Source organism: Vanacampus margaritifer, chromosome 4, assembly GCF_051991255.1.
Source record: "Vanacampus margaritifer isolate UIUO_Vmar chromosome 4, RoL_Vmar_1.0, whole genome shotgun sequence".
Lineage (NCBI taxonomy): Eukaryota > Metazoa > Chordata > Actinopteri > Syngnathiformes > Syngnathidae > Vanacampus > Vanacampus margaritifer.
Window position 1 is genome coordinate 14,769,310 of NC_135435.1, and position 13,103 is coordinate 14,782,412.

The following is a 13,103-nucleotide window of genomic DNA, read 5'->3' on the forward strand; positions in this document are numbered from 1 at the left end:
CATCTCAGAGTACCAGATAGGCTCCTGTGCCCACTTTACAGGCCACATAGGGGGCCCGGTTTGCCGAAACTGGACTCAATTTAGTGTTGATTGTTGCTTACATAGCTCAAGTATTATTGGCCTCATTGTGCTTACATAACATCCAAACCGCGCGCTCGTCCAAGTGGATTACATCAAATATCCGCATCCTCCTCATGGGCTCACGTTGCAAGAATGCGGCAAAGAGAAGAAAAAGTATCTCGCCGTGGCATGCGTCCACACTTCCTGCTGGAAGACCTTCATGTAATATGGCGGGTGGGCTTCCTTCCGCATCAGGGGTCAGCAACCCGCAGAGTTATCCTCTTTGTGCGTGCACTCGCAGCGGACAACAAAGCGCTCTAAAGCCAGCGCACCATCTGAAGGGACGATCGCTCGCTAGCTAATTGCACGTCGCAATTTCTCCAGTTCGTCGTGGTAGAGAGGTCGACTCGCACACACAACCAGGAACAAGTTCAAGTACGTCTGATTTATTTCCACCAAAAAAACAGTTAGTGTCGGCACAAGACGGCAAAATGATACCGTGACAAAGCTTCTGATAACTTTGAATAGCTTCATTTTCTTTTGATGCAACAGTAAAAGACATTTTTGTTAAAAGTAGTGCTGTCAAAGTTGACGCTTTAACTCCAGAGTTAACTCAAGAGTTAAAGCGTTAACTTTGACAGCACTAGAAGTTTTAAAAAGACAAAAACAAAGCGTCGTCCTTTTGAGAAAGAGTAACAGGTCACTTGGGTATTTGCAACAGTAACTTAAAAAAACAACAATTAGTCACATCAGGAAGGTTAGAAAAGGTTTGCTTTACAAAGTCAAAAGTTGACACAAATATTTACACAAAGAAACACAAGGAAACTAAAAAAAGAATAATTTACAAGCCACGAGACGACGTCGTTAGGCCTGATGGACATTTCACAACAACAGTTAAATAGAACAAGAACGTCAGATAACTTTTTGAACCGGCTGTGCAAATTCTTTTTCTTCTTTCATATTTCTTTGAACATGTGAAGTAACATCTCGCTAGAGGAAAGCTCACATGTAGTGTGAATGGAAAAAGCTAACAAAATGGCTTCCGCCTCACTTGGGGAGTGCGTACGGTTCCTAAGTGCAACAAATTGCCTTGTCATGTGCATTAAACACCAAGCAGCAGTAACTTCTCCTGGTAGTAAAATAGAACTTCTTCTTCGTTACAAAATGGCGTCCACGGTTTTGACCAGTGAGTCATATTGCTTACAAGTGGTCCCTCTCTCCTTCTCCTCCTCGATGGCGGCTGTGGTCCCTAAAAAAAAAAGAGAAAAAAAAGTCTGATTTGGGGGGGATGGCGAGCTGTCTTTGATGGCTGATGTCCCCGGCAGGCCGGCCGGCGCCGCGGATAACCCGGCTCGACCTCGCGGCGGCCGGCGCGGCTCAGGCGTCAGAGATGCAGTTCTGGATCTTGTCCATCCACAGCTGAGCGCTGGCCGCGTCTGACGCGCAGAAATTGTACACTCGCTTGCTGGTCTTCAACTGAGAAGGAAGAAATAACACACACAACAACAAATGTTGGCAATTGAGCAGATGTACTTTGCCACTTGCCAGCATGACGAACAACAACACTCCATTCACTTGTCAATGGGTCTACAGTGGATACCAAAAGCCTTTTTTTCACCATTACTGTGACCTATAACCTGTACAACCTAAGTGAGTTTTTTTTTTTTTTTAAGAGTTGAAGTGAAAATAAACAGCTGAGATGTGGTTGCACAAGTGTGCACACCCTCTTCTTTTTCACATTAACAGGTATGTGGCTGTGCCCACAATGAAATAATCACATTCAAACTCATATTAAAAGGGATACGAGCACGGACCTGCCACAACTTAAAGAGCCCCAAATAAAGTTCTGCAGTTCTAGTAGGCTTTACCTGCAATGCCTTTGCTTTCAGGCAGAAACCTGAACATTTTGTGCTGACTGCTATTTGGAACTGTTGATGATTCCCTCTACCTTCACTATGGCGCCAGACCTAGCGACCAATAAATTCCAGGTTCAATTATAATTGTTTTTTAAAGAGTCCTCCTCTTCATGCTATTCACTCAGTGGTCGGAGTTTTTGTGTCTTAGCCTTGAGTTCCATACTGCCTTATTTAAATGGATGTATAAAAAAGGGGGGGAGACAAAACAAAACAATAATTTAAAAATTCCATTTATACTTTCTATTTTCCTAATGTATTTTTTTTTTAAATTAGAATTTATTTTATTTTATTTAAAATAATTACAAATCCAATTATACTGTTTATTTTCCTTATTATAATTTTACATTTATTATTTAAAATAATAAAATCCAATTAATTATGAATTATGAATAAATAATGTTTATTTTAATTTTACTTTTTATATTTTTTAATATAAAGTAATTATAAATCCATGTTTACCGTTTATTTTCCTAATGTTTTATTTTTAATTGAATTTTTATTTGGAAATAATAATTAAAAATCCCATTTATGTTTAGTTTCCTAATGTTTTCTTAGCTAAATTTTTATCTTTTTAGTTCAAATAATTTAAAATCCCATTTATGTTTATTTTCCTGTTTTTCATTTTACTTAAATCAAATATTTTTTCATTTTTAAATAAGTAATTATAAATCCAATGTTTACTGTTTATTTTCCAAATGTTTTTCTTTTATTATTTTATTGTTTAAAATTACATTATATATATATTTGAAAAAATTATAATTACAAATCAATTTAGTAATAATGTAATGTAATAATAATGTTTGTTTCCTAATAATTTCATTCACAATGAATCAAATACCCAATTATTCAATGAGATAGATAAATGAATAAAAAATACTGAATAGTTGAACCAACCAGTTTTAAAAAATAGTAAATATCGGATCTCACGTCAAAGAACGCCTTGTCACTGATGTGCTTGGGCGCTCCGGTGGTCGGCGTGGCGATGAGCACCGACTCCACCTCGGCCAGCTCGATGTGACCTCGGCAGTTGGTGTCCTCGCCGGTGTCGTAGTACCTCATCTGCCAAGACCAATGAGCCGTGTCACAAACGGCGAGCGCTCTCTGGCGCCCCCTTTTGGGAAGTTGCCCCACCTGGTGCTTGGTGACATCCAGCACGAACCAGCGAGGCTTCCAACCTTTCAGCAGGGCTCCACGTTTGTACAGGACGCCCTCGTACGACCTGCGCAGATGGAAAGACGTACCAGTGCTTTCTTTGTCATACAAGAGTGTACTAGTAGAAGGACTGTTAGCATGATGTAGCGCACGCTAATATAAAACGACTCCCCACATCTCGCTGTACATAGCGTTCCTGCTGTGTTGAAGGGGGGCCAGCTGCGGTTTCCTTGAAGACTTCCACACATGTTCTTTGGAGATTTATATCCGCGCTTGACTACACGCGTCAAAGTAAATCAATTAAGAGTGATCAGGTACTCCTCACTGTATGATTCTATGATTTACGGGCAATGGAATTCAGACATATGCCGTATTAGCAATTCATGTGCGCAAGTTGATTTAGGGAAACTACAACATCCAAAAGTGTGATTAGGGTGAAATCATCAACATCTTGTACTTGAAGCACTTCGCCGCTATCGTGTCACGCAACATTCTCCCGCGTTGACTCAAGAGCAAGCCCGCGCCAAGTAAATCGAGTGTGAAGCCCCCTCGGGGGCGGGTGTGGGGGTGGTTTCACGGCGCACCTGTTCTCCTCGCTCTTGGGGGTGAACTGGTTGTAAAGTGTGGCGGCGCGGCGGTTGATCCCATTGGACGTGGCCGCGCCGCGCTCGTCCACCAGGCTGCTGTCCGGCAGGTGCAGCATGGAGCGCCGCTGGAGAGCCTGCAGGCTGGACGTGGGAATGAGGCCGGAAATGCACAGCGGCTGCTTGCAGAGCTGCAAAATACAAAATGACGATGACAGATGACGCCATCATCAAATATGGACGGACTAACTTACACTTCCTTCTTGCTTGAGGTCTTCCTGGATACTAATGAGGACTCGGTCCAGAGTGGTTTTCCATCTCTCGGGGCTCTGGTTCATTTCTCCCTCCAGCTTCTCAATGTCCTGCCGAACGTGGGAACGTTTGATTACAAGATGGCCGCCGAGGGAGCATCGCGAGGTCGTCTCCCACTTACGGCGAGCAGTTTGGTGATGGCGTCGGGCTGGGCGCGGCTCACGCTGCTGTAGCAAGGCCACACGATTCTCCTCTTGCTGCTGGAGATGGTCTGGGGCTCCTCGGAGCCGTCCGACCTCGCCGCCATCAGGCGCCAGTCGTAACACGGACCCGTCGACAGCGTCTCGTCAGTGAAGAAGTCCCACTTGGTCAGGCTGGGGATGGCGACTGATGGTTTGAGGATGGTCTACGAGATCGGAAGGGTTTTGAAGAGAGGCAACTTTTGTGATAAATGAGCAGCTGGAAAAAAAAAATTCTTGGAAATATTTAGATTATTTATTAACTACAAGTTCCTCCACATTGAAAGCAGCATGGACATCTACTATAGATGCCTCCCTGGTACAGAATTTTGTTCTAATTCGGATGCCCATTTTAAAAGTTGCCTGTACTCATTTTCTTATGTTAAACATTGGTGCCTTGATATACGAGTGACAAAAGAGTGATGAGAGACTTGAAATACAAGCACTAGATGGTGGCAGGGAACTCAAGTTAACACACTTTATAATAAGCAGCAGTTCGACAAATTATGAACAAATCATCAATGTACAGAAGAAAAAGAGAATTACACATTGTGTATTGAACAGAAGGCCCTGCTAGCTTAATGCTAATGCTAATTAGCGCCTATGTTGCAGTGCTTTAAACTTTTAAGGAACAGATTCAAAACAAATAGTTGCGCAACAAGGTGGCTAACCGTACTCACTGTTCATATTCTTTATCCTCTGCGTAGAATGACCAATATTAATACTGTACTGATGACTTAAGAGAGAAGTGTGCTGCAATATGATTGGCTGCTGCAAAGAGGCATGAACTGCCTAAAAAAAAAAAGTTGGATTCATAATCTTACCTCAATGAATAGTCTGTATTGTATTGTTCCCAGGTGGCAGAGTTTGGAGCAGCATTTAACTGATGTAATGTGATGAAGACGGTTGAATTTTTTTGTAATTCTGTTCATATATGTCATTACGCTAAGTTTTTAGTATGCACAACATTACAGAGTGCAATTTTCCCTCATTAAAATACACATTCCAACATTTCTTTTCTAAGGCTGGAACGTATTAATGGCATTTCCATTCATTTCAATGGGAAAAGACAATTTGGGATTCATACCTCAAGGCACCATTGCAGTATATTTTCTATTCTATTCGGATAAGCAGCTGAAAATGGATGGATGGATGGACTTTGGGAACCATCAAGTTTGCAAGACCAAACCCGATGATCATCTCGTATCAGATCAGGATGAAAAAGCACTGCAGCAGCCAAAGTGCGTCGCTGGCGATAGAAACTCACTTCGCTCTCTGCTGCGTTGTACAGATAGTTGAAGAAGATCGGACTCCGCCGATGCATCCTGTTGATGCACTCCCAGATGCAGATGCCTTTCCTCGCCTGCTTGTCACCCTTATCGTCAAATAACAAGCCTGTGGGACGACAAGAGACTTTTGAACAAGGAGAATTATTGCCTCCACAGATTGCTTCCTTTGTGTTGAAAAGATGGAATTTCAGAGCGATTCATCATCTGGCTGGCGAGTGTGAATGAGAACGATGTGGGACGATAAATAGCAGGAACAAAGTGTCCATTTAAAATAAATATGAATCAAAAACGTTAATTAAAAAAACAACCCCTGCTGGTTTGGACCGCAAAAGAACACCAACCATGCTCCAAGCGCTCGTAGTCGGAGTCCAACAGGAAGTTCTTGAAGCGGTTGGAGATGTGATGATAGGCCAGGAACTTGAGATAGTACTGATTAAACTCGAACTCCACAGGATGCTGCATCAAAACCTGATGGGATAAACACAAACAGACAAAAGACAATAGAATCGACGTTAGTGTTTTCCAGTGTTGGCTAATTTGTCAAGTTATTATGTAAGTGTTTCTTCTTCTGGTTGCTCTTTGGCGAGGGGTGGATTCAATTTACAATTAACTACAATTTCATGAAAAGTCAATCAGTGCCAGGGTTTAGGTAGGTGAGTGTTGTTTTTACAAACCTCAGCAACAACTGACGAGTCATTCACAAAATTGGCGTGTTTAGGATGAGTGGACAAACACTACTTTTAACGTATGAAACTAAATCTGTGTAGCATTTTTTTTCTTTTAAACTTCAATTACAGCGTACAATATGTCCACCGGTTGTGGTTTGAGGTCAAATAGATATTAACTCAAAGGGACTACACGTTGCTATTTTAAGCCCTTCCACAGTTAACTATAGGCATATTATGATGAAATCTTACCTGTAATGTAATTTCTTATGAAATATGAGTTATTTCAGTGGCTTTTTTTTTTCTTTCCCCGGAAGTCAAATGCTCGATTCAGTAAAACCCCGCCTCTCCCCCTGAGGCTGCCGCGCCCCTCTCATGACGTCGTCCGAGCCGGCTGCTTCACACATCGCCCACGAAACATACAGATATTTAAATATATTTTTTTTTAAAATGGACTCTAAATTTCATGGGCTGCTAGATCTCTGCGTTTGGTCACGCAAGCCATTAATTCTTGAATAAACATTTGAAACAAAACGGGTCCTTGCCGCAAGAAATGGTGGAGGGGGGGAGCACCACAGGGGGTCATGAACCAGCGCCATGTTGCATATGGGGCAAGCACACGATCCACTACACCATCCATTCGTCTCAATTCATCAGCGCAGATTTTAAAACACTTTGGCATTGCAAATGTGAAGAATAATTAATTGCTTTGAATTCATTTGGACAGAATGTTTATTGATAAAGGCTACTTTTGTCATTATCCCATGGAGGGAGGTCTCAGAGAAAGTGGGCGTGCGTTTAGTCCGCAGAGGCGGCGCGGGGGTGGGGCCGCACGCAATGACGTCAAACCGTGCCAACAGCTCGTTTTCTCAGGTTGGGAGGGGCTGGTGCTTGGAGAGCAGAATAACCTAGAATTTCTCATAATGGAGGTAAACACAACTCTGGTCACGTTTTTGGTGAGGAATTAGCATTTTTTACATGGCTAAAAGCTCCAAAAAGTTGATTTTTCATGTTGCTGTCCCTTAAACTCTTTGACTGCCAGACGTTTTCAGAAACGGGTTGTCGCCAGTGGCAGCCAATTTTAAGCATTTTGACTGATCTTTCAAGGTCCATAGAAAATGATGTGTTTGGACTATGGAAACACACATACTACCAAATGAAAGATTGGACTCTCATCTTTCATCAGAAAAAAAAGTTTGTTTCTACCTTATTCCGTTTTTCAGTAATCAACAATAGAAAATGGTTAGTTTCACCTCTGTTTTGAAACAAACGTCTTTTAACGTCTTTGGCACTCCTCCATAGGATTTTACTAAACGTTATTTAACGTTTTTGGCAGTCAAAGAGTTAAATGAAGAACTGGTTCATGAAACTCACGGAATTTTTTGTATTTTTTTTGGTCTTATTTGAGGGCTTTCCAAAAAGTACAGCAATAATTAACTTTACCAGATTTTTTTTTTTACACTTTATTCTGGCAGTTTTTCCTGTTCATTCTCGCACAGTTGTGACTTTAGTTAACTGGAAACCAATTGCCGACCACCGATCAGATCCGAAGTATGTTCTGGACTTGGTGCACGTCGTCCAAATAATTTGGTTAGATAGGACAAAGGACGCTCCAACATGACAGCCAAATCGCATCTTTGTGACTTTATGCCCTCTCCAAGGGTCCGAATGACCAATTTTGAAAAGGAAAGAACTGTTGGTGCTCTTATGGAGGCAAACGATGTCATCAGTGCACGATCCAAAGCTAGCCAGCCGGCGGCGTCCGGCGCCATTATTCCCACCCACTAGTATGAAGTGGCCATTGAATATTTGAGGCCACCTGGGTCTGCTGGCAAAAACAACAGCTGTTTTGGACATGAGGCGCTTCTATTCTCAGCTCTTATCTGAAATCCCGCTGTTTAGAACGCTCCAGAGACCCCCATGGGCCCCCTCCCCCAGCAGAAGACAAATGGCGAAACTATGTATTGATGTAAGCGGGTGTTGCACATTAATACACAATATTGTCTAAAGTAAGCATTTTAGTGTGAACATCATGTGTTTGCACTTCATTCTTAAAGCCCCCTCCAAAAACCCCACACGCACACACGAGCCTTCCTCTCAATCCCCCAAACGCTACTTTTTCACGTGTTGCTCCAAACGCGAAGAGATGCCGAAACACGCGAGCACAAGACGCTTCGACGCCGATCACCGGGTTCACGCGCCATCTGGGCCGCAGCCTCGCTGGTGTGCAATACGCGCTCGACATCACGCATTCATCCTTGGGAATTGGACGCGGAAAAGTAAAGTGAAATGTATGTCTTTGCGCTTGTTTGGTCCTCGGGAATGTGATGAGCTCATGTAGAAGATATGAATGACGCGGGGTCATTTTGAAAGTGGGGTGTAAGCACATCTATTTGCTCACCTGGTGCACACAGTCCAGGAACTGCAGAAAGATGGGCATAAAGCCGCTGCCCTGACTGCTGGGACTCAGGTTGCTCCGTTGGCTAAACTTGTGGCCGAATGAGAGCCACTCTTTCTCCAGCAGCACCTGAAAACCCTCCAGCGTGCGGTAGAAAGGGTCGCTCAGCAGCTGCACTAAAGACACCACCTGTACAAAAAGGACACGGCTATGAGATGACAATCCAAATGTGAATTTGCATGAACATTGAATTGCGTCTTTGGCGTCAGTCGGTTTGCATTCAAATGGAGCATAATAATAATAATAATAATATAATATATATTTTTTTCTTTTTCAGAAAAAAAAAAAATATATAATTATAATTCCATTTTTTATTGGACGCATATGATTTTGCTCAGCAAATGTTTAAATGCTACAGTTTTTTTAAATTCCCACAAGATATTTGATAAAACAAGTCAATTTAATTGTGTTCTATTATCTTCATATGATGTTTTCAGTGGCATTGCGACTAGCATTTTGTATTTCAATGAAAACGGAAATAAATCATTATATTATATATTATGCATGCTTGAACATCATCATGCCCATTTTGTCACTGTGAAATAGCAACTGATACATAAAAAAAAAGGTTGCGTGGAGGTGAGCTATGTGCAATGGAAATGGTCTCAGAAGTCAGCATGTGGTGATGATACCAGCCCCAAAAAGAAGTAAAATATTATAACGCTTAGTTTAACTGACAATGACTGTACTAATTCAACAATAATTATATAATAGAAATACTACGACTACTACTACTAATAATAATAATTGCATATATAATAATAATTTAATAATAGTTGAAATATTTTTTATTTAAAATATTAATTGCAAAAATAATACAATAATTGTAATGTGGAGTGGGCGTTTCTAATATATATTATCTCTCAGTATGATGCATTGCAGTGCTACAACCTCAATAACAAAACATCCAACCATAATGTTAAAATAGTGTCTCATTGTAAAAACAGAGTTTATCTTAACTCATTCACTGCCATTGACGGCTATAGACGTCAAAAATTCATTTGAACTATTTCTATCAGTTTAACATTTTTTTTCCACTTTTGTTAACAAGAGTATGAAAACCTAGAATTTTTTTAATTGTATATTTAGAACAGATATAAAATCGTGAGTTAACTAGTGAAGTCATGACACAAATTTTAATCGCCTGACGCCCCTAATTTTTAATAATCTTTTCTTTTTTAAATCCTTTTTTTAAAAGAAGAAAATATTATTAAAAATTAGGGGTGTCAGGTGATTATTATTATTATTTTTTTAATTGTAATTAATCGCATGACTTCACAAGTTAACTCACGATTAATAACTAATTAATAAATGTGCAATACATTTTTTTCTAGGTTTTTTTCATACTCTTGTTAACAAAAATGGAAAACAATGTTTAACTAATAGAAATAGTTCAAATAAATTTTTGACGTCTATAGGCGTCAATGGCAGTGAACGAGTTAACAGCATTTGCAGCCTAAGTGTATCTATTGCTGTGGGCAGAGTGTACCGTGTACACTGCGAGGAATCTGTTTACAAAAGTGGAACTAACTGGTACTATATAGAGCTTGATCAAGACCCTTTTGATGCCCAAAATACTTTACAAAGCCCCACAGTGTCAAAGGTCACAGACTGAAATTACGAATCCTCATTTATGAAGAAAAAGATAACTATTATATCTTGCACATATGCAGGTTAAGCATTTTAGCCGACCTGCTCAAAGACCAGTCACAAAGCGGCGTTCAGCATATTTGTCATACATGGCATTCAGTACCATGCACCCTCCTTTGAAGCCGATCTCAACGTCAAACTGATCATCTGTTATCAATAACACTTATATAACAGGCTAGTTAAATACAGGCTCACTCAACTTGCCCACACATGCAAAACGTTTGTGTCACCTCCAACGCTTCTAATGAGCCCTGACATGGATGGAATGAGAGGCGCTTGCCTGCAGGCTTTTACTATAACGTCCAACACGGAGTGATGGAGAAAGCCGCCGACTCCCTGGCACAGATACCAGGCACTTAAATTACAGGCAGACCACAGAGACAAAAAAAATGAGGACTTAAGAAAAAAAAAAAGACAAACAAAAGAAAGTTGTGTTTCCTGTCTGCTGGGTGTCTACGGCCAGTGGAGAGCAGCCAGAACGTATGGTGCGCATTAAACAGCAGCTCAAGGCTTTAGGCGTCCCGTAAACACGTCGATGGCCACGCACTTGCAACATGGAAAACATGAGCAATGAACATGACGGAATACGGACACTGAAAGGACCCCTGGCAAGTGTTTACATGCCTTGGAACTGCAATCAGAAAGCTTTCTGATTGAATTCAGCACAAATCAGTGACATCAGGCTTTAAGAACCTCAAACCTTCTCATAATCCATCTTTGCACGATCGGTTCAACGGTGACACAATCGATTGGAAGATGAGCAGAGAAAACACATTTATGATTCATACACGGACGGTTCGAAAGTGGAGTCAGACCTTCCGTACCTTGTAATATTTTGACTCACGCGGGGATTTTCGGGGACTTTTTGTACTGGGAATGAGATACTCAAGTGAAAGCAAACCATGGCATGAAAAACAAAAGCAACATGGATGAGCTCGATCACGTTTGACGCAGCCAGATAGGTTTCACGTTGTGCTTAACCAAATTCATTTGAACCCCCGGCATGAAAAACAAGTCAGAAGAGGTCAGCCGGCATCATAAAGTGCATTAACGCGCACTCTTTTATAAATTCAGAGAGCGCTTGAGGGGGAATGAGGAATGACTTATAGTATAATGTAAAGTAATTTCCATTTTCGAGAAAAATTCAACCACTGCAGATTACTATAAAGTGGAAGACTGAGAATCTACAGACATAATGAGAAACTACATTTTTAGCAAGCACAATTGGTATTTTTTTTTTAAATTTTTTAATTATTATTGTAAGTTGAAAATGTATTTAATTTTGCTACAATCCTAACAATAGGTGTAGAAGGCCTCTCAAGAACTCCACAAGTGTGTTTCACTTATTCTTAGGATAATAGCAATGGGATGGGCGAGTACAGATCAGTGTTAAGAAATTTTTATTTAGTTTAAGTTGTTGTCTCTTGAGTAAAATGAATGAACGTTTAAGTCATAATTTAGACATCTGACAGTATTTTAGTTTTAATCCAATTTTAGTCTACGGAAATAAAAGAGCAATTTTAACCAACGAATAAAAAGCTATTTTAGTTAAGTAATTTGGCAATTTAGCTGATGTTTTCCTTCAGCTTACATTTCAACCTTTATACAAAAATACTATTTGTAACTGTAGTTTGATACGCAAGACACATTTAATACAACGGTGTCTTTCTTAAACTTTATTTCAATGAAATATGTTCCACTGATAATAATATGACGCCTTAAAACTTCGTTTTCACCTAAATGAACTAATTTGCTCCCCGAAACGAATTTTTTAAAATGTTTTAAGTGTCCCAAAGACATATTTATGTGTTTTTTTTTATGCTAGAGCTTTGATGCAGCCTCTCAACCGCAGAGAACGGTTGAAGAAATGGTAGTTATTACAAAAACGGCCAGCAGATGGCAGCAGAGCAAAAGAGAACAACCATGTTGAAAAAAGCTAGTTAAACAGCCGGGAGCGAAGGGGGTTGCTTCAGTGAAAATGGCCTGTTAGTGGATGAGTTAAAAAAAAAAAAGCATAAGTGCCTGAGATCAATTTTACAGCTGCACAATGAATGTAAACATGTCTAAACATTAAATAAAGTGCAATGAACAGTTTCAGTGGGGCATACACAGTCATCTGCATCATCAGAGCTACTGTATGACAGTTAAGAATGCCAAAATCCTTACTCATTATTTCCATATATGCTACAGGATCATTGAAGGGTAGGTTTTTAAAATGATTTTTTTGCAGTGTGGACTGGAGTCAGTACAGAGCATGTGGTTAAAACGTCTACAGCCACAGCCAAAAATCTAGTTTCAACTCTCAGCTGGACCCTTTCTGTGTAGCGTTGCAGGCTCTCCTCGTGCAAGTGTGAGTTCATTCTAGGTATTCCGGCTTACTGGCACATTCCAAAATCATGCCAGTTGGGTTAATTGAAGATTCCGAATGCCATTTAAAAAAAAAATGTTTTAATGCGTTTAGGGAAAGACAAATAGTCTGTTTTGGTTTCTCAATGTGCCAATTTTCCAATTTCATGTGGTTTGAGAGGAACTCTTTCACTTTCTCAAGACTTGTTTTCTGTTTTTTTAACTCATTCATTGCCATTGTCGGCTATAGACATAAAAAATTATTACCTATAATAATATAATATAATAATTATAACTATTAGTATTAGTTTACCTAAAACCTAGATTTTTTTATTGTATTAGAACAGATAAAAATGTGTAAAAGAAGATTACAAATTATTATTATTTTTTAGTTTTTAAAGAAAACATTATTAAAAATTAGGGGCATCAGGCGATTAAAATTTGTAATCGTAATTAATCGCATGACTTCACGATTAATCACAAATTTTACAT

The 13,103-nt window shown here is 40.0% G+C and overlaps 1 protein-coding gene across 1 annotated transcript in view; it reads right to left on the reverse strand.

Moving 5' to 3' along the window:
• Positions 1–490: 490 nt before the first annotated feature.
• The window catches only part of sbf2 (SET binding factor 2), an 83,218-nt gene continuing 70,605 nt past the window's right edge, over positions 491–13,103 (reverse strand). Inside the window, exons 34-42 of the mRNA XM_077564619.1 lie at positions 8,559–8,744; positions 5,834–5,960; positions 5,471–5,598; positions 4,146–4,370; positions 3,967–4,074; positions 3,713–3,903; positions 3,108–3,195; positions 2,904–3,035; positions 491–1,536 (exon numbers count right to left, since the gene is read on the reverse strand). Of these exons, the coding sequence (XP_077420745.1) occupies positions 1,438–1,536; positions 2,904–3,035; positions 3,108–3,195; positions 3,713–3,903; positions 3,967–4,074; positions 4,146–4,370; positions 5,471–5,598; positions 5,834–5,960; positions 8,559–8,744 (1,284 nt within the window). The 3' untranslated portion in view covers positions 491–1,437. The remainder of the gene's footprint in view (positions 1,537–2,903; positions 3,036–3,107; positions 3,196–3,712; positions 3,904–3,966; positions 4,075–4,145; positions 4,371–5,470; positions 5,599–5,833; positions 5,961–8,558; positions 8,745–13,103) is intronic.